Raw genomic sequence first — 20978 nt, forward strand, 5'->3', positions numbered from 1 at the left:
AGGCTTTACAGATTTTCAATGTCAACAACATTTTATTGAATCTTAAAGTAAATAAATGTGAAATTGGTCACTGAATCCTTAAACTCTGGACATAATAAACTCTACATCAGGGGTGCCCAAGTTCAGTCATTAAAAGCCCGTTAACGAGTCTTTCATTAGATTCAGGTGTGTTGGAACAGGGAGACAACTAAGAGTGCCAGGAAAGTAGATCTCGAGGACCGAACTTGGGCACCACTGCTCTACATGGTGGATCCTTGATCTGTGGACATAAATAGAAATAAAATCTGTAGTTTTTATCAAAAGCATTTCCTTTCAGAAATTATTGGCATGATTGTCTTTTCATACATCTGAGCTGAGCTCAGCTGTGCTGCACATCAGGATGTAATTCATAAAGAATGCAGGACGTCTCATTTTGGAAGGAAAAAACGTTTTAGTGGATTGTAGTTTATTGTCTGTATTACAGCATTTGGAAAGAGGTGTTATTTTATTTAAAGCGGCAATTTGAAGTTATTCATTCTGACTAGACTGACTGGCAGAGAGCTGCGCAGTTTTTGGAGCTGTGTCAACGGAACGGAGGACAATTCTCATTTCTTGCTTGCAACAAGACAACAGTCCCAGTTAGTGACTTTAATCCACACAAAAGTGACTCACGATTAACATATTTTAATGGTTTTGAGAGGGGTTAAGAAGTGGACTTGCCACTTCTGAAGAGCAGCAAATCAAAGAACCAACAAGCCAGCGGATCGAAGCATTGCTTCATTGGTTCACGATTCAAAGTGGAGTCTTGCTGCAGAAATGGATGATTACAGAGCCGCTGCAGGATCTGTAATCAAAGTAGAGAAATTATCATTTTCCCGACAAACACCCTCAAAAACAACAGCTGCTCTGAACGTCTGATAAGGGAATCGTTAAGCAAAAATTGATATCGGTGGATCGAATCATTTCTAAACGATACCCGAAAAGAACCAGTTCTCGATACCTAACCCTAGTCCTTGTAAATGTGAAGGTCTCCTCATCTCCCACACATGTGGCTGGATGGTTGGAAATGTTAACAGGCATACAAGAAGTACTGAGCACAAGCATTTGGAATAACATCAGGGGTGTTGTGGAGGGTAGGGGTGGTATCAGTGGGTGTGAAATGTTATTTTGAGGGTTTTTTTTTTTTTTTTTTTGCTAGAAACATGCTTCTTCTGAGTTGGTGAGAAGCACCTGGGGAAATGTTGAGAAGAGGTGAAATTGGTGACCTAAGAAATGTTGTTCTAATCAGCTGATTGCTTTTCAACTCATTATCATTTTTAAGCATTGTTTCATTTACAACTCAGCAAGACTCCCACCAAGCATCCACACCTCTCCTGTCAAAGCATACGGGCCTGTGAACCACAGCGCTAAAGCTCGGCGCTGTCGAGAAAGATCATTTCCTCAGCTCACGACGACAACGAGCAAAGTGATATCCTGCAAGTATCAGGATTCTGGGACTATCATCAGCATTTCCATGAAGCCAGACGTGCAGTTTCTATTTGCCTTCATGTGTGGATGTACGTGAATGCCAAGGCTTCATACTGATCCTGTTGAAGGCACTTAAAAGCCCAAGTAAACTGCTCTTGTGTCAGAAGAGAGGCAGACTGCTCACATGCTATCAGTATACACAGAAAAGACGGCATCAATAATTTAGCATCTTGACTCTGGGAGTCCACAAAGTCCAATTAATTTCAGAACCCAAAAAACCCACACAAAGGCTTTGCTATTTGACAAACAGGACATGCTGTAGTTTGCCCTGTTCAGTCTCAGACTCAATAAGCTGAAAAGGTCCTGAAAAGAAACATTGGTAAAAGAGAGTAAATCACCAAAGGTGGCTAAAAAGAATCTTCAAAGAGAATGCCCAGATTTTTTTCCAGCTCTTCTAACATTTCAGTGCCTCAGACAGGCCCACCTTAGCTCTGTGCCCAGGATGAAAACCCACATTTTACAAGTCAAAAACAGTCCAACTAAAGTCCACTAGCATTTATGTCAGTTCACGAAAACAGAGCTCACCATCATGTCAGTGCTTTCTGAAAAGAAAATATGGCCCTGCTTGTGAATACATTCTATTCTGTTATGTGACATTATGATCTCGAGACTTACACCAACAATTTGCATTGAACTTAATTAGTTCAGAGCTGATGTCAAAATATGGCAGCTAAAAATTAGTCTAAAAGAACCCATTTACATTTACATATATGTTAGGAGTCTAAAGCAGCAGTCAGTCAACAAAACTTTTAAGACAGGCCTGGAACAACCTGAGATTGGTAGGTCTGCCACAATAATTACCACCACCAAGGAGGTAATGTTTTTGGTGCAGTTTGTCTGTCTGTTGGTGGGATTACACAAACACAATTCAATCAATTTCTGTGAAACATGGCGAAGGAGTACGGTAGCAACCAAGGAAGAAATCATTAATTTTTTTGGAGTGGATCTAATTAAGTGGGCAAATTCAGGATTTTTTTCCTCCCCACTTTGTTTAATATTTGGAAATAGGGCAGTTTTCAATATTTTTGCAAATTTCTCAAGCGATGCAAAGATCTTTAAAAAAACACATATGCAGAATGCTAATATTTACATCATCTTTTGAGAAATTCACAAACATGGTGTTAACCACCAGGAGCTGCACGAGTTTCTCCATGTAGAAGTGTTGCCATGCCAGGAAGGACATCTATACATTAAAAGTGATGTGGCCTCTGTGTACGTACACTCAATAAAATATGAACGCAACACTTTTGGTTTTGCTCCCATTTTGTATGAGATGAACTCAAAGATCTAAAACTTTTTCCACATACACAATATCACCATTTCCCTCAAATATTGTTCACAAACCAGTCTAAATCTGTGATAGTGAGCACTTCTCCTTTGCTGAGATAATCCATCCCACCTCACAGGTGTGCCATACCAAGATGCTGATTAGACACCATGATTAGTGCACAGGTGTGCCTTAGACTGCCCACAATAAAAGGCCACTCTGAAAGGTGCAGTTTTATCACACAGCACAATGCCACAGATGTCGCAAGATTTAAGGGAGCGTGCAATTGGCATGCTAACAGCAGGAATGTCAACCAGAGCTGTTGCTCGTGTATTGAATGTTCATTTCTCTACCATAAGCCGTCTCCAAAGGCGTTTCAGAAAATTTGGCAGTACATCCAACCAGCCTCACAACCGCAGACCACGTGTAACCACACCAGCCCAGGACCTCCACATCCAGCATGTTCACCTCCAAGATCGTCTGAGACCGGACAGCTGCTGAAACAATCGGTTTGCATAACCAAAGAATTTCTGCACAAACTGTCAGAAACCGTCTCAGGGAAGCTCATCTGCATGCTCGTCGTCCTCATCGGGGTCTCGACCTGACTCCAGCTCGTCGTCCAAATGCTCACATTCGCTGGCATTTGGCACGTTGGAGAGGTGTTCTCTTCACGGATGAATCCCGGTTCACACTGTTCAGGGCAGATGGCAGACAGCGTGTGTGGCGTCGTGTGGGTGAGCGGTTTTCTGATGTCAATGTTATCAATGTCAGAACACAGGTGCATTTTATTGATGGCATTTTGAATGCACAGAGATACCGTGACGAGATCCTGAGGCCCACTGTTGTGCCATCCAAGAACATCACCTCATGTTGCAGCAGGATAATGCACAGCCCCATGTTGCAAGGATCTGTACACAATTCTTGGAAGCTAAAAATGTCCCAGTTCTTGCATGGCCGGCATACTCACCGGACATGTCACCCATTGAGCATGTTTGGCATGCTCTGGACCAGCGTATACGACAGCGTGTACCAGTTCCTGCCAATATCCAGCAACTTCGCACAGCCATTGAAGAGGAGTGGACCAACATTCCACAGGCCACAATTGACAACCTGATCAACTCTATGCGAAGGAGATGTGTTGCACTGCATGAGGCAAATGGTGGTCACACCAGATACTGACTGGTATCCCCCCCAATAAAACAAAACTGCACCTTTCAGAGTGGCCTTTTATTGTGGACAGTCTAAGGCACACCTGTGCACTAATCATGGTGTCTAATCAGCATCTTGATATGGCACACCTGTGAGGTGGGATGGATTATCTCAGCAAAGGAGAAGTGCTCACTATCACAGATTTAGACTTGTTTGTGAACAATATTTGAGGGAAATGGTGATATTGTGTATGTGGAAAAAGTTTTAGATCTTTGAGTTCATCTCATACAAAATGGAAGCAAAACCAAAAGTGTTGCATTTATATTTTTGTTGAGTGTATGTTTAACTCTGATCACGGAGAAACTGGGGAGAACTGACATTTGGCCTTTGGAATGCTTATGTATTTTGGGTCAAGGATGAACGCAGCGAAAACAGAAAGTTGATAGGTCTAATATTTTTGGAGAAATTTGGGATATTAAGTAACAACAGTGAACAATGGACATTGATATCACCATTAACCAGTCCCTGGTAACCAGACAAGGTCTAAACAAAGGAAATATCTCAACCTTGCCAGTTGTAAAACATGACATCAAGTAAATGTGCCAAATAATAAATACAATTATTCAAAAAACCTTCTCATTTTAATTTCGTGCACTTTCAGTTAAAATCATTATAGAAACTTTGCACAATTTATTACCACCCTTGAAAAATGTCAGCTACCTATTTTTATAAACACTACCCAATCTAGAGCCTGTCTGTGGATCCCCACGGGGGAAAGTGCTAGTCCAAAATATAAGATGTGCCAAATCCCAATGCAGCGAAAGCAAAATATGGGCAATGCTGCAATAATTTTTGTTGTGCTCAATACTGTCTGTTATGTTTACACGTCTGTTTGCTTATACAAGAATGTCACCAACATTTTAGCGACATGATGCCAGAAACAACAGCAGGTTTTTCACAACCACTATAAGACTTGGGAGCAGCGTCTGGCAGGGCTCAGGCAACTCCAGCACACGTGCAAACACACAAATCCACAGCAGCAGTGAAGTAGGTGAAGTGACAATAACAACATGTCACAATGTGAAAAATTTGAAGAATAAGTACAAATGGACACGTTTTCGAAGCTGCACCTCACAGCTTCAGTGGGGGAACACTCTGGGTTTAGTGAAAGAAGTGATCCAATTAATGGGAATGAGCCGATATATTCATTTTAAAGCACCTTTGTTTATTTAATTGCAGATTTTTTTTTTAATATGGTCTAAGAATCTTTAGTTTTTTTAAACATTGTTTTAGTTGTGTTGTTTTATTTAATTGTTAATTTAATTTGGATATGATCCTCAGTTGTACATCTAGAGATGAGTTAGGATGAGCATGCGGTGAAAAACATGGACCAAATCACAAAATGAGCTTGAACAGCATCAATTAGAAATTTCAAAATGCAATAGACTAGATGTATTTAAATGAGGTGAGTTCAACCCTGGATGTATTTAATCTCACAAACAATAAATCCATTTTTTAAAAATCCCTTAAATAAATCTGTTATGACATAGGATTACTATCACACAGGAGGGCTTGTAATGACGGCTGCTACTGGATCCTTACGGGTTTATATCTGAGGGCATCTCTGTAGGATCCAAACAGAGCGGCCTGTGCTCTCAGGAAAGCCCTCGCCACGCCGCTTCCGGTGGCTGTTGATTGCTTCTTCAACCTGCTCTTCAGAGAAGACACCTGCCGGAAAACACGATAGGAGGGAGGGAGGGAGAGAGGGAGAGAGGGAGAGAGGGAGAGAGAGATGGAGGGGTAAAAGTTAAATTATCACCTCTGAAATTGGTGGAAGAAACAGCGAGCCCATTCTGGGTGTGAAGTATCACATTTGCAGGTCATCTAAAAAATGGAAAGAAAAGATTCAGCCTTTCCTCCAAGCTTATCTTTTGTAGAACACCTGCTGCTTTGCTAATTGAGCAGAGGATGAGGGTGTGTTTTTGTGAGTGTGTATGTGTGTGTGTGTGTGTGGGGGGGGGGGGGGGGGTGATGAGAAAAGACTCTTTCGCTATCCTGCCATCCTTTCTCTCCGCTTAACCTTGCATTTTTTTTCTCAGTTTTTGAATCACCTCCTCTTTTTTCCCCCTCCGCTCCTCCTCCCCACCCCCTGCTCAGATGGGTCCCATGGACTCCCTTCTAAGGGACTCTTGACACAAAATGGCTTTAATTATTTTCCCCCTCTCCTGGCTGTGCCTGCAGGACTCCAGGCGAGAGTGGAGGAGCAGCGGCCCAAGCTTGTTTTTGGATGACAAAAGATTCACCCTGGCCAGCAGACCCTGGGGAGTCTGGGATGGAAGTTCTCAAGAGGCTCTCCTCACCTTCTCGACAGCAGTCTGACTGTGTTGTGGCAGAGATAGCAAGGGACTGGTGCTCTCTGTGTGGACTGGACCAGCTTAGCATAAAAGCACAACACCTGACTGGGTTACACAGGAAATTACTGCAATGAAGCAGGTTGTACATCATTAACATTAATAAGGGCTGGAAAGAAAAGGCTGTTATTAAGGGCCCCTTCACACATAGTGTGAAGTTTGGACGAAGTGCTCACTTAGTGTGCATGACGCAGGAATCATGTGCAAACCGTGTAATGTCGTCCCTGCCACCAGCACCTCGTACACCTGTTGCTACAACTATTTGTGAACACAAGCGCCTGAAAGACAGAGTGTGCACTGTGTGAACCCATCGCACCCTGTCACGGCAGGTGCCGGCCAAATTCCAGGTGACACGCATGAACACCTAACACTGCTCGCATGGCACTTATAAAATATGTGGCCAGTTGCACTCTTCACATGACAACAGACTGAAGACAATCACTGTCGTACTGCTGTGAAATTTGTCTAAGTTCAATTCAATTCAATTTTTTTTTATAGCGCCAAATCACAACAAACAGTTGCCCCAAGGCGCTTTATATTGTAAGGCAAGGCCATACAATAACCACGTAAAACCCCAACGGTCAAAACGACCCCCTGTGAGCAAGCACTTGGCTACAGTGGGAAGGAAAAACTCCCTTTTAACAGGAAGAAACCTCCAGCAGAACCAGGCTCAGGGAGGGGCAGTCTTCTGCTGGGACTGGTTGGGGCTGAGGGAGAGAACCAGGAAAAAGACACGCTGTGGAGGGGAGCAGAGATCGATCACTAATGATTAAATGCAGAGTGGTGCATACAGAGCAAAAAGAGAAAGAAACAGTGCATCATGGGAACCCCCCAGCAGTCTACGTCTATAGCAGCATAACTAAGGGATGGTTCAGGGTCACCTGATCCAGCCCTAACTATAAGCTTTAGCAAAAAGGAAAGTTTTAAGCCTAATCTTAAAAGTAGAGAGGGTGTCTGTCTCCCTGATCTGAATTGGGAGCTGGTTCCACAGGAGAGGAGCCTGAAAGCCGAAGGCTCTGCCTCCCATTCTACTCTTACAAACCCTAGGAACTACAAGTAAGCCTGCAGTCTGAGAGCGAAGCGCTCTATTGGGGTGATATGGTACTACGGGGTCCCTAAGATAAGATGGGACCTGATTATTCAAAACCTTTTAAGTAAGAAGAAGAATTTTAAATTCTATTCTAGAATTAACAGGAAGCCAATGAAGAGAGGCCAATATGGGTGAGATATGCTCTCTTCTTCTAGTCCCCGTCAGTACTCTAGCTGCAGCATTTTGAATTAACTGAAGGCTTTTTAGGGAACTTTTAGGACAACCTGATAATAATGAATTACAATAGTCCAGCCTAGAGGAAATAAATGCATGAATTAGTTTTTCAGCATCACTCTGAGACAAGACCTTTCTGATTTTAGAGATATTGCGTAAATGCAAAAAAGCAGTCCTACATATTTGTTATAAAATGTAATATAAAAGCAGCACTGAGGTCTAACAGAACAAGCACAGAGATGAGTCCACTGTCCGAGGCCATAAGAAGATCATTTCTAACCTTCACTAATGCTGTTTCTGTACTATGATGAATTCTAAAACCTGACTGAAACTCTTCAAATAGACCATTCCTCTGCAGATGATCAGTTAGCTGTTTTACAACTACCCTTTCAAGAATTTTTGAGAGAAAAGGAAGGTTGGAGATTGGCCTATAATTAGCTAAGATAGCTGGGTCAAGTGATGGCTTTATAAGTAATGGTTTAATTACTGCCACCTTAAAAGCCTGTGGTACATAGCCAACTAACAAAGATAGATTGATCATATTTAAGATCGAAGCATTAAATAATGGTAGGGCTTCCTTGAGCAGCCTGGTAGGAATGGGGTCTAATAAACATGTTGATGGTTTGGATGAAGTAACTAATGAAAATAACTCAGACAGAACAATCGGAGAGAAAGAGTCTAACCAAATACCGGCATCACTGAAAGCAGCCAAAGATAACAATACGTCTTTGGGATGGTTATGAGTAATTTTTTCTCTAATAGTTAAAATTTTGTTAGCAAAGAAAGTCATGAAGTCATTACTAGTTAAAGTTAATGGAATACTGAGCTCAATAGAGCTCTGCCTCTTTGTCAGCCTGGCTACAGTGCTGAAAAGAAACCTGGGGTTGTTCTTATTTTCTTCAATTAGTGATGAGTAGAAAGATGTCCTAGCTTTATGGAGGGCTTTTTTATAGAGCACAGACTCTTTTTTCCAGGCTAAGTGAAGATCTTCTAAATTAGTGAGACGCCATTTCCTCTCCAACTTACGGGTTATCTGCTTTAAGCTACGAGTTTGTGAGTTATACCACGGAGTCAGGCACTTCTGATTTAAAGCTCTCTTTTTTAGAGGAGCTACAGCATCCAAAGTTGTCTTCAATGAGGATGTAAAACTATTGACGAGATACTCTATCTCACTTACAGAGTTTAGGTAGCTACTCTGCACTGTGTTGGTATATGGCATTAGAGAACATAAAGAAGGAATCATATACCTTAAACCTAGTTACAGCGCTTTCTGAAACCCTACGGCAAGAATCAAGATAAATGGCTACCTATCCAAGCCACTCATGTTAGAAAGAGGAGTGAGACAGGATGCGCCTGGTCTCCACTCCACTTTATTCCTAGAACCAGTAGCCCAACATATTAGACGAGACTGAGAAAATTTAGGGAATTCACATTAACAAAGTCGAACATAAATAGCATGCTACGCGGACGATGTCCCTCCTGTACCTTAAAAAACCTGAACATCCCTGCTGGAGGTCAGGACATTCTTAAAAAACTTCTGATATATGTTCTGTATCAGGATATAAACTAAACATCAATAAAACCAAAACTCTACATATACGAGGGCTGTCAATAAAGTATAGTCCTTTTTATTTTTTTTAAAAACTATATGGATTTCATTCATAGTTTTTACGTCAGACATGCTTGAACCCTCGTGCGCTATGCGTGAGTTTTTCCATGCCTGTCGGTGACGTCATTCGCCTGTGAGCACTCCTTGTGGGAGGAGTCGTCCAGCCTCTCGTCTGAATTCCTTTGTCCTGAGAAGTTGCTGAGAGACTGGCGCGTTGTTTGATGAAAATTTTTCTAAACCTGTGAGACACATCGAAGGTGGACACGTTTGAAAAATTAAGCTGGTTTTCGGTGAAAATTTTAACGGCTGATGAGAGATTTTGAGGTGATACTGTCGCTTTAAGGACTTCCCACAGAGCGAGACGTCGTGCAGCACTCCCAGGTGCCGTCGTCAGCCTGTTTCAAGCTGAAACCTCCACATTTCAGGCTCTATTGATCCCAGGACGTCGTGAAGAGAACAGAGAAGTTTCAGAAGAAGTCGGTTTCAAGCATTTTATCCGGATATTCCACTGTTAAAGGAGATTTTTTAAATGAAAGACGTGCGGAGACGGGTCCGCGTGTCGGGACGCAGCCGGCGCGGTCGGCGGCACAGGAAAAACCCCTCCGTGTTGCAATTATTTGTAAAATCCAGGCGGCTTTCAGTGGAGTGAGTATATAGAAATTGTTTACAGCTGGACATGTTCCAACTGTCCTTAAGGCTTCCAACGGAGGTGTTTTTCCTGTGGCGGAGTGTCGCGGCGGCTGCGAGCCCACGCTGCAATCCGCCCGCACGTCTTTCATTAAAAAAATCTCCTTTAACCGTGGAATATCCGGATAAAATGCTGAAACCGACTTCTTCTGAAACTTCTCTGTTCTCTCACGACGTCCTGGATCAATAGAGCCTGAAATGTGGAGGTTTTCAGCTTGAAACAGGCTGACGACGGCGCCTGGGACCGCTGCACGACGTCTCGCTCCGTGGGAAGTCCTTAAAGCGACAGTATCACCTCAAAATCTCTCATCAGCCGTTAAAATTTTCACCGAAAACCAGCTTAATTTTTCGAACCGTGTCCACTTCGATGTGTCTCACAGGTTTAGAAAAAATTTTGATCAAAAAAAGCGCCAGTCTCTCAGCAACTTCTCAGACAAAGGAATTCCGACGAGGGGCTGGACAACTCCTCCCACAAGGAGTGCTCACAGGCGAATGACGTCACCGACAGGCGTGGAAAAACTCACGCATGCGCACGAGGGTTCAAGCATGTCTGACGTAAAAACATATGAATGAAATCCATATAGTTTTTGAAAAAAATAAAAAGGACCTATACTTTATTGACAGCCCTCGTATAATTTCAGTCCATGTGAAAAATTAAAGGAAAAATAACTTCTGAGATGGAAAACAGAATCTTTTAAATATCTGGGAGTAATTATACCTAAAGATTTGAGAAAAATTATGAACCTCTGTTCCGTAAGATCAAGGAGGACCTTTTGAGGTTGAATTTCATACCCATCCTGAGTCTACGTGCAAGAATTGAAAGAATAAAAATTTATATATTACTGAGGCTTCTTTATATTTTTCAACACTACCAATTGGAATTACAAATTAAAATACAAATTGTTGAGTGGGACAAAATAATATCAAGATTTACAACCCCAACTCCAGTGAAGTTGGGACATTGTGTAAAATGTAAATCAAAACAGAATACAGTGATTTGCAAATCCTCTTCAATCTATATTCAACTGAATACACCACAAAGGCAAGACATTTAATGTTCAGACTCATAGACTTTTTGTTTTTGTGCAAATATTTGCTCATTTTGAAATGGATGCTTGCAACACATTTCAAAAAAGTTGGGATGGGCAACAAAAGACTGGCAAAGTTGCTGAATGCTCAAAGAACACCTAATTGGAAACAGGTAAGTGTCATGATTGGGTATAAAAGCAGCATCCTCAAAAGTCTCAGCCGTTCACAAGCAACAATGGGGTGAGGATCACCACTTTGTGAACAGCTGTGTGAAAAAAATAGTCTAACAGTTTAAGAACAATGTTTCTCAGTATTCAATTGCAAGGAATTTAGGGATTCCATCATCTACAGTAAATAATATAATCCAAAGATTCAGAGAATCTGGTGAACATTCTGCGCATAAGTAGGGAGGGGTGTTATTTCAAAAATTTTGAAAATCTGTAAATGTGTGCATGGAATATGGAAATATACACGGAATAAACCATAGCAGGATAAATTTTGGGTCATTTGGTTCCAAAAACCCATATGGACGGAGCATTTGAATATTTCAAGTAACACGTGTGTCATATATGTGCTGTTGATGTAGAAAACCACTCTGTTGCTTATAATTAGTTCATTGTGGCCATGTCATTCTTTACATGTGATTATACTCAACTTGCGTTCCTGAAATAAAAACTACATAGATTTTGTTTGTTACAATTGATCATAACATATGTACTGAAATTAGTTTTTTTTGTCAATTACTCTTTAAAAAACACCAGACATTATTGTTACTATAGAAGTTGAATAATATAAATAATATAAATAAAATAAGATAATATAAACTTGTGGTCAAGCAACATTTGGAGCCAAATTTCAAGTCTCTAGGTGCAGTGGTTCTCAAGATATGACATTTTTGTCGATATTTTTGGCGATTTTTGAACCCGATATCTTCACTGGCTCCGTCCATATGGGTTTTTGGAACCAAATGACCCAAAATTTATCTTGCTATGGTTTATTCTGTGTATATTTCCATATTCCATGCAAACATTTATAGATTTCCAAAATTTTTTAAATAACACCCCCCCCCTAGCGTAAGCGGCAAGGCCAAAAACCAACATTGAATGCCCATGACCTTCGATCCCTCAGGCGGCACTGCATTAAAAACCGACATCATTGTGTAAAGGATCTTACCGTGTGGGCTTAGGAACACTTCAGAAAATCGTCAGTTAACACAGTTCGTCGCTACATCTACAAGTGCAAGTTAAAGCTCTACCATGCAAAGTGAAATCCATACATCAACAATATCCAGAAACGCCGCCACCTTCTCTGGGCCCAAGCTCATTTGAAATGGACAGACACAAAGTGGAAAAGTGTGTTGTGGTCTGATGAGTCCACATTTCAAATTTTTTTTGGAAATCATGAACGTTGTGTCCTCCGGACAAAAGAGGAAAAAGATCATCCAGATTGTCACCAGTGCAAAGTTCAAAAGCCAGCATCTGTGATGGTATGCGGGTGTGTTACTGCCCATGGCATGGACAGCTTACACATCTGTGATGGCACCATCAATGCTGAAAGGTACATCCAGGTTTTAGAGCAACACATGCTGCCATTCAAGCAACATCTTTTTCAGGGACGTCCCTGCTTATTTCAACAAGACAATGCCAAGCCATATTCTGCACATGTTACAACAGCTTGGCTTCGTAGTAAAAGAGTGCAGGTACTAGACTGGCCTGCCTGCAGTCCAGACCTGTTGCCCATTGAAAATGTGTGGCACATTATGAAGCGCAAAATACGACAACGTGACCTCGGACTGTTGAACAACTGAAGTCGTGCATCAAGCAAGAATGGGAAAGAATTCCACCTACAAAGCTTTAACAATTAGTGTCCTCAGTTCCCAAAAGCTTATTGAGTGTTATTAGAAGGAAAGGTGATGTAACACAGTGGTAAACATACCACTGTCCCAGCTTTTTTGAAACATGCTGCAGGCATCCTTTTCAAAATGAGCAAATATTTGCACAAAAACAATAAAGTTCATCAGTTTGAACATTAAATATCTTGTCTTTGTTGTGTATTCAATTGCAAATAGGTTGAAGAGGATTTGCAAATCATTGTATTCTGTTTTTATTTATATTTTACACAATGTAGCAATTTCATTGGAATTAGGGTTGTATATGGCAAGGGAAAAAAACCTAGAATCTGATCTCTTTTTTTTAAACCTCGAAGCTTGGATTGAAAAAGGCATCTGGATGGATCAGAGACTTTCTCACCAACCGTCTGCAGTCAGTCAGAATGGGGTCCCACCACTCCTCAGTGCTGACAGTGAGCACTGGGGCCCCTCAGGGCTGTGTGCTCAGCCCCATGCTGTACACTTTGTACACCCATGACTGTACATCAACCCGACTTTTGAAGGTCATCAATGGTCGCAACTGTCATATCCTTTGCCGCAATGTAGCTTGGCACCTTTTGCTCACAGAAACTTCATATTTGGTGGGTATTTCCTTTGGAGGGGTACTTCGCATGGGTTCAAAGCCCAGGAACCTTGACCTACTTTTCAAGGTCACCAATGGTCACAATCCTTTGCCACAACATTGCTCGCAGAAACTTCATATTTGGTGGGTACATGTTTTGAGGAGTACTTCATATGGGTTTGAAGGCCGGTGACCTTGACCTACTTTCCAAGGTCACCAATGGTCACAACTGCCAAATCCTTTGCTGCAACATAGCTCAGCACCCATTGCTCACAGAAACTTCATATGTGATGGGTACATGCCTTGGAGGAGTACTTTACATGGGTTCGAAGGTCGGTGGACTTGACCTACTTTTCAAGGTCACCAATGGTAACAACTGTCAAATCCCTCGCCTGAAATTTGTTCGGCGCAACGTACCTCGGCACCTACAGTATTGCTTGCAGAAACTTCATATTTGGTGGGTACATGCTTTGGAGGAGTACTTTGCATGGGTTTGAAGGCCGGTGACCTTGACCTGCTTTTAAAAACTTACCAATAGTTGCATTTGTTCGAAGCTACCGACTTTTTACGGTCAGTGTTGGTAAAAAGGAAAAAAATCTGCACACTTCAGGTCTCTGCAAAATAGCTTTACTGAAGCTGCAAGCTTTCGGTCTGTAAGACCTTAATCAGGCAGAATTAATGTTACAAACAGTGCTTGGAGTTAATATACTTGATTAGTGGCACCTGTAATCAGTGGGGAAGCACTCTGAGTCAGTAGAGCATCATGGGAAATGTAGTGAAAGACAGACATGAAACATACAAACAGGAAAAAAAGGAACAAGTCCATGCTGTGTACACATCAGGCATCGGCCATTATAAAACAAAGCACAAACAGTTCAGAATTAAATCAATACTATATATTAATTATCAATACTATATAAACACACTCATGTCAAAATCCTCGTTAAGACATGATGGTTGTAGTGTCAGTGTTGGTCACATCCTCTAAATAAATATAATGTCAATATCCAATTTTTCCACTGTGTATCCCAGTTTATGTCAAACACATGAGGGTTCAACCAAATACCTACCCCACACATGTACATATTACTGCACTTTACATGGAAAATAGTACTGCGCACGGGGCATTTCATGACGACTGTCTCTAGTTTAGATATTTAAGTATACCTTACGATACACTAGTGGAGTTCTACTTTAGAATTGGAATACATCATAGAAGACATACCTTACTGAATTTTCATGGGTGTGCTTGTCATAATACTCTTCACGAAAAAGTAAATACAGCTCAATCAAAGTTGTTCTTAAACTAACTACATTTTCTCTTTTGGTGTCCTTTTGCATATCATGTGCACAGTGACAACCCAACTGTTTTCCGAAGGTTAAAGAGCACACATAGAATTGTTTTTCTTATTGCCCCTTAACACATAGTGCGAAGTTTGGACGGCGTTTGTACAAAAACGGTGAAACAGCACGAAACAGTTTGAAATTAGCGCACGAAACATCACGCCGACGGGAAGGCATGCACAAACCCGGTGTGAGCGTTCGTGCACACGCCAGTGTCTGTTGAGCAGGAACAGTGCCAAGTGCACCACATGGCACCACTTATGTGGGAGAAATAAAAACCAGCCGGTACCTGTGGGACCACATTGCGCCGCTTATGTGGAATAATTTTTAAAAGAAAAAAAAACACACTACCTGGGATGCAAACTCGCACCTTTCAAAACGTCTGATTCCCAGCTAGAGACTTTACCACTGAGCTACGGAGCTGTTCTTTGTAAGCTGCGGGAAGCTGCCTCATATCAGGAAGGACATGGAAGTATTACCAAAAAAAAAAGAAATTAAATCCCACACCATATAAAAACACCACATTTATCAAGCAAGCAATACAAATATGATCCGTCTGTTCCTCTGGTGATGACCCATGGTCACGGACGTACAGTCACGAAATGATATGAATGAGAAGCAGGGTGCTCTGATCATGTCCACATCTACTGGTCAGGTGCGTCCAGTCGGCCGCGCGCGTTCTGCCCGACACGTGCTGTGGACGGCGCGCCACAGCACAGGCACTGCGTCATGTGTAACAGAGCTCACGTGGGTGACGTGATGGTCAGATCGCCCGCTGTGTGTTCTGATGTGCCGGTCCTTTCAACCTGGGGGCTGTCAATGTCCAGTCCGTGCACACGCTCGCTTGCTGCAGCTTGTCGCCACTACGGCGATATATGTTTTTATTTATGTCCATGTAAATACAGCAGTCAGACACACGTGACTACTGCAGTGGACAGTTGTTAGTCCACGACTGTCCAAACACAGTAGATGTGTAGCTGGAATGTCCAGAATGACAGATCACCACAGCTGCTTCTGTTAGAAGCCACGCCTCCAGTGAGTGAGCGCACACACCCACATGTCAGTGTGTGTGTTTGCAAAGTCACACTCGTGGGGAACTTATTGTGACACAAATGGGGAATTCATTTGAAAGCTTGACTCTTAGTCTTGTCCATCCAAATTGGAAGTCCCAAAAACTAGTTTTATTTGTTATTATCTATCGTCCATCTGGTCGTTACTGTGAGTTTCTCTGTGAATTTTCAGACCTTTTGTCTGACTTAGTGCTTAGCTCAGATAAGATAATTATAGTAGGTGATTTTAACATCCACACAGATGCTGAGAATGACAGCCTCAACACTGCATTTAATCTATTATTAGACTCTATTGGCTTTGCTCAAAAAGTAAATGAGTCCACCCACCACTTTAATCATATCTTAGATCTTGTTCTGACTTATGGTATGGAAATAGAAGACTTAACAGTATTCCCTGAAAACTCCCTTCTGTCTGATCATTTCTTAATAACATTTACATTTACTCTGATGGACTACCCAGCAGTGGGGAATAAGTTTCATTACACTAGAAGTCTTTCAGAAAGCGCTGTAACTAGGTTTAAGGATATGATTCCTTCTTTATGTTCTCTAATGCCATATACCAACACAGTGCAGAGTAGCTACCTAAACTCTGTAAGTGAGATAGAGTATCTCGTCAGTAGTTTTACATCCTCATTGAAGACAACTTTGGATGCTGTAGCTCCTCTAAAAAAGAGAGCTTTAAATCAGAAGTGCCTGACTCCGTGGTATAACTCACAAACTCGTAGCTTAAAGCAGATAACCCGTAAGTTGGAGAGGAAATGGCGTCTCACTAATTTAGAAGATCTTCACTTAGCCTGGAAAAAGAGTCTGTTGCTCTATAAAAAAGCCCTCCGTAAAGCTAGGACATCTTTCTACTCATCACTAATTGAAGAAAATAAGAACAACCCCAGGTTTCTTTTCAGCACTGTAGCCAGGCTGACAAAGAGTCAGAGCTCTATTGAGCTCAGTATTCCATTAACTTTAACTAGTAATGACTTCATGACTTTCTTTGCTAACAAAATTTTAACTATTAGAGAAAAAATTACTCATAACCATCCCAAAGACGTATCGTTATCTTTGGCTGCTTTCAGTGATGCCGGTATTTGGTTAGACTCTTTCTCTCCGATTGTTCTGTCTGAGTTATTTTCATTAGTTACTTCATCCAAACCATCAACATGTTTATTAGACCCCATTCCTACCAGGCTGCTCAAGGAAGCCCTACCATTATTTAATGCTTCGATATTAAATATGATCAATCTATCTTTGTTAGTTGGCTATGTACCACAGGCTTTTAAGGTGGCAGTAATTAAACCATTACTTAAAAAGCCATCACTTGACCCAGCTATCTTAGCTAACTATAGGCCAATCTCCAACCTTCCTTTATATTTGTCTAATAGATTACAATTTGTTCATGTAAATGGGGAATCTTCTTCACAGACTAAAGTTAATTATGGAGTTCCACAAAGTTCTGTGCTAGGACCAATTTTATTCACTTTATACATGCTTCCCTTAGGCAGTATTATTAGACGGTATTGCTTAAATTTTCATTGTTACGCAGATGATACCCAGCTTTATCTATCCATGAAGCCAGAGGACACACACCAATTAGCTAAACTGCAGGATTGTCTTACAGACATAAAGACATGGATGACCTCTAATTTCCTGCTTTTAAACTCAGATAAAACTGAAGTTATTGTACTTGGCCCCACAAATCTTAGAAACATGGTGTCTAACCAGATCCTTACTCTGGATGGCATTACCCTGACCTCTAGTAATACTGTGAGAAATCATGGAGTCATTTTTGATCAGGATATGTCATTCAAAGCGCATATTAAACAAATATGTAGGACTGCTTTTTTGCATTTACGCAATATCTCTAAAATCAGAAAGGTCTTGTCTCAGAGTGATGCTGAAAAACTAATTCATGCATTTATTTCCTCTAGGCTGGACTATTGTAATTCATTATTATCAGGTTGTCCTAAAAGTTCCCTAAAAAGCCTTCAGTTAATTCAAAATGCTGCAGCTAGAGTACTGACGGGGACTAGAAGGAGAGAGCATATCTCACCCATATTGGCCTCTCTTCATTGGCTTCCTGTTAATTCTAGAATAGAATTTAAAATTCTTCTTCTTACTTATAAGGTTTTGAATAATCAGGTCCCATCTTATCTTAGGGACCTCATTGTACCATATCACCCCAATAGAGCGCTTCGCTCTCAGACTGCAGGCTTACTTGTAGTTCCTAGGGTTTGTAAGAGTAGAATGGGAGGCAGAGCCTTCAGCTTTCAGGCTCCTCTCCTGTGGAACCAGCTCCCAATTCAGATCAGGGAGACAGACACCCACTCTACTTTTAAGATTAGGCTTAAAACTTTCCTTTTTGCTAAAGCTTATAGTTAGGGCTGGATCAGGTGACCCTGAACCATCCCTTAGTTATGCTGCTATAGACGTAGACTGCTGGGGGGTTCCCATGATGCACTGTTTCTTTCTCTTTTTGCTCTGTATGCACCACTCTGCATTTAATCATTAGTGATTGATCTCTGCTCCCCTCCACAGCATGTCTTTTTCTTGGTTCTCTCCCTCAGCCCCAACCAGTCCCAGCAGAAGACTGCCCCTCCCTGAGCCTGGTTCTGCTGGAGGTTTCTTCCTGTTAAAAGGGAGTTTTTCCTTCCCACTGTAGCCAAGTGCTTGCTCACAGGGGGTCGTTTTGACCGTTGGGGTTTTACATAATTATTGTATGGCCTTGCCTTACAATATAAAGCGCCTTGGGGCAACTGTTTGTTGTGATTTGGCGCTATATAAAAAAATTGATTGATTGATTGATAAATAGGTTCCATTATTTCATTAAAACCAAATTTGATTAGGACTTTAAAGCGATACTACCAGCTGACCAAGTCAAAAGCTTTTTCACCATTAGCATTAGAATTAAGGCCTTTATGTTATGTTGTTTAATGTGGTCCATAATATGTACCCAGTAAAATCACAGTGTAAACTAACACTGACAGTGTTAAATTAACAATGACAGTGAACATATGGTCCAACTCTGGCCAGAGTTTGGTCATTATGAATTAGGTTGAAAAGTATTTTTTCCATTCTTTTGGCCATTATAGACGTGTATATACAGTAATCAATATTAAGTATCGAAATCGGCCTTGACCTTTGTGACCATTCTTGCTGTTTTTACCCCATAACTCCAGAATATTCAATCGTAGATAGTCCAAACTATACCTTTTTGGACTCTTTATGATCTGACAAATAATGTGGTATAGTTTTCAATATGACTGGAGCATTTTTAACTGCCTGACCCCAGCCTCTACCCTGGCTGCCTACTGAAATTCAAGTGGCCAGTCGTTTTTTTTTCAAAAGAGTAATGTCCAAGGAGGATTTGTGCCAAATTTGCTGCTTGCTTCACCATTTGAACAATTGTTTCAGTTAACTGCTGCACTATAGGTAGGGATGGGTATCGGGAACCGGTTCCTTTCGGGTATCGTTAAGAAATGATTCGATCCACCGCCATCAATAACCTAGCTGCTTAATGATTCCCTTATCTGTCCTTCAGAGTGGCAGTTGTTTTGGGGGTGTTTGTCAGGAAACTGATCATTTCTCTACAGTGATTACAGACCCTGCAGCGGGTCTCGAACCAATCGAAGCAATGATTCACAGCTTGAAGCAGTGCTTCGTTCTGCTGCTTCATTGGTTCATTGTTTTATTTCGCTTTATCTTAATTTTTTCCCCGCTAAGTAATATTTACTTTTGTATGTTAAACTGACCTATCACTATGTAACAATTTTTATTTTTGTTTTGTTCATGGCACACAGTGTGTTTTCCTAACCTGTTATGCCTTAATAAATAGAAAATAGCTGTTATTCCACAGAAACTTTGCTTCTGTGATCAGGACAATGATATTTTGAAATTTGTCTGTTTTCAAGAATATTCTCGATTCGCCTTCACTACTACTGAGTAGTCTTCTAGAATATTCTTGAACGGCTAGAACTGTCCAGAATTTTCTAGAAGTTTCCAGAATTATCTAGAAATTTCAAGAACCTTTTAGATCTTTCTAGAACGTTAAAAAAATAAAATCAAAGTTTGTGCTGAATGGTAGTCATTTTTCCATAGACTTTAGACATAAGCAGTTGAAATATAACACTTAGAAGCCAGGAACAAAAATTGTGTTACATAGTGTTATGGTCTTCTGAAATAGTTGATAGATGTATTTTATAACTTTAAAACGGGACCAATGCTGGCGCGTTAGCATGTCTATGGCGTTTTCAATCTTAAAGTTAGCATTAAGCTGTTCGCATCTCAGGACGTTTGTGTGCATTTGTTTTATGTATAATAATTAATGGCTCAGCGTTCATTGTCATAAAAGAGTCAAACTTTAATTTTTTTTTTATGACTTAACCTTATTGTTTTCAGACAATAATAATAAACAGACAACAATCCATATAATATCAGATTTGGTCCTTGACAAGTGACTTCAAGTGAATTTTAACAACATTTAACCCACAAACAAAAATTTAATAATGAAGACAATACAAAACAGAAATGGTCTATAGATAAAATATACAAATATACATATGTATATGTATCAGTATAAATAAAGTAGTAAAAAAAAAAAAAAAAAGGTGCCAACAAAATCTGGGACATACAGTTTCAGCTGTGTAAACTATTCAGATGCCTAAAGCCCCGTTTACACAATAGACGGTTTTGTCGGCGGGTAGTACGTAGACCGAAGTTCGCGGTAGTTCCGGCTGTTTCGCGGTGGGAAAGGGGCGGAGGCATTTCGCCGGCGTTTTGACCGCCGTACTAGCCGCAAATACGCGGATAAAACGCCGCTAAATCCGCCGAATAAAGTGGCGTTTTGACGCCGTAGCATCCGGCACACGTCAGGCAACGGGGGTTTAATACCCAGTTCTATCCTTTACAATCGCAGGTTAAGAACGCGCGTGAGAACGGCGGGTTCTGCTGCTGCCGATAATGCCCTGTGTACCGCTGGTTTTTATCCAGGCAAATCCTGCGTACTCCAGGAACTTTTTGCATATAGGCAACCGCCCCCAGAGTATAATAGGCTGAAGCAGCAGGAATACATGCCTCTGTCACTGCAGGGGGAGGGAGATCATCCTCAGCCTTTTCGTCTCCTTTCTTTTTCCCCCTCCTCAACGTGTTGCTCTGTCTCCACCTCCCCTCTGCTTCTGACCAGACCTCTTGGTAAGTCCTTG

At 41.2% G+C, this 20978-nt stretch overlaps 1 protein-coding gene across 3 annotated transcripts in view; it reads right to left on the reverse strand.

Annotated features, from left to right (window-relative positions):
- Positions 1–20978, reverse strand: part of dennd1b (DENN/MADD domain containing 1B) — a 408111-nt gene that overhangs the window by 112797 nt on the left and 274336 nt on the right. For all 3 annotated transcript variants that reach the window (XM_034180114.1, XM_034180115.1, XM_034180116.1), the window contains one exon: positions 5525–5650. In XM_034180114.1, the coding sequence (XP_034036005.1) occupies positions 5525–5650 (126 nt within the window). The remainder of the gene's footprint in view (positions 1–5524; positions 5651–20978) is intronic.

The sequence above is a fragment of the Thalassophryne amazonica genome, chromosome 10 (assembly GCF_902500255.1).
Source record: "Thalassophryne amazonica chromosome 10, fThaAma1.1, whole genome shotgun sequence".
In the NCBI taxonomy this organism is placed as follows: Eukaryota; Metazoa; Chordata; class Actinopteri; order Batrachoidiformes; family Batrachoididae; genus Thalassophryne; species Thalassophryne amazonica.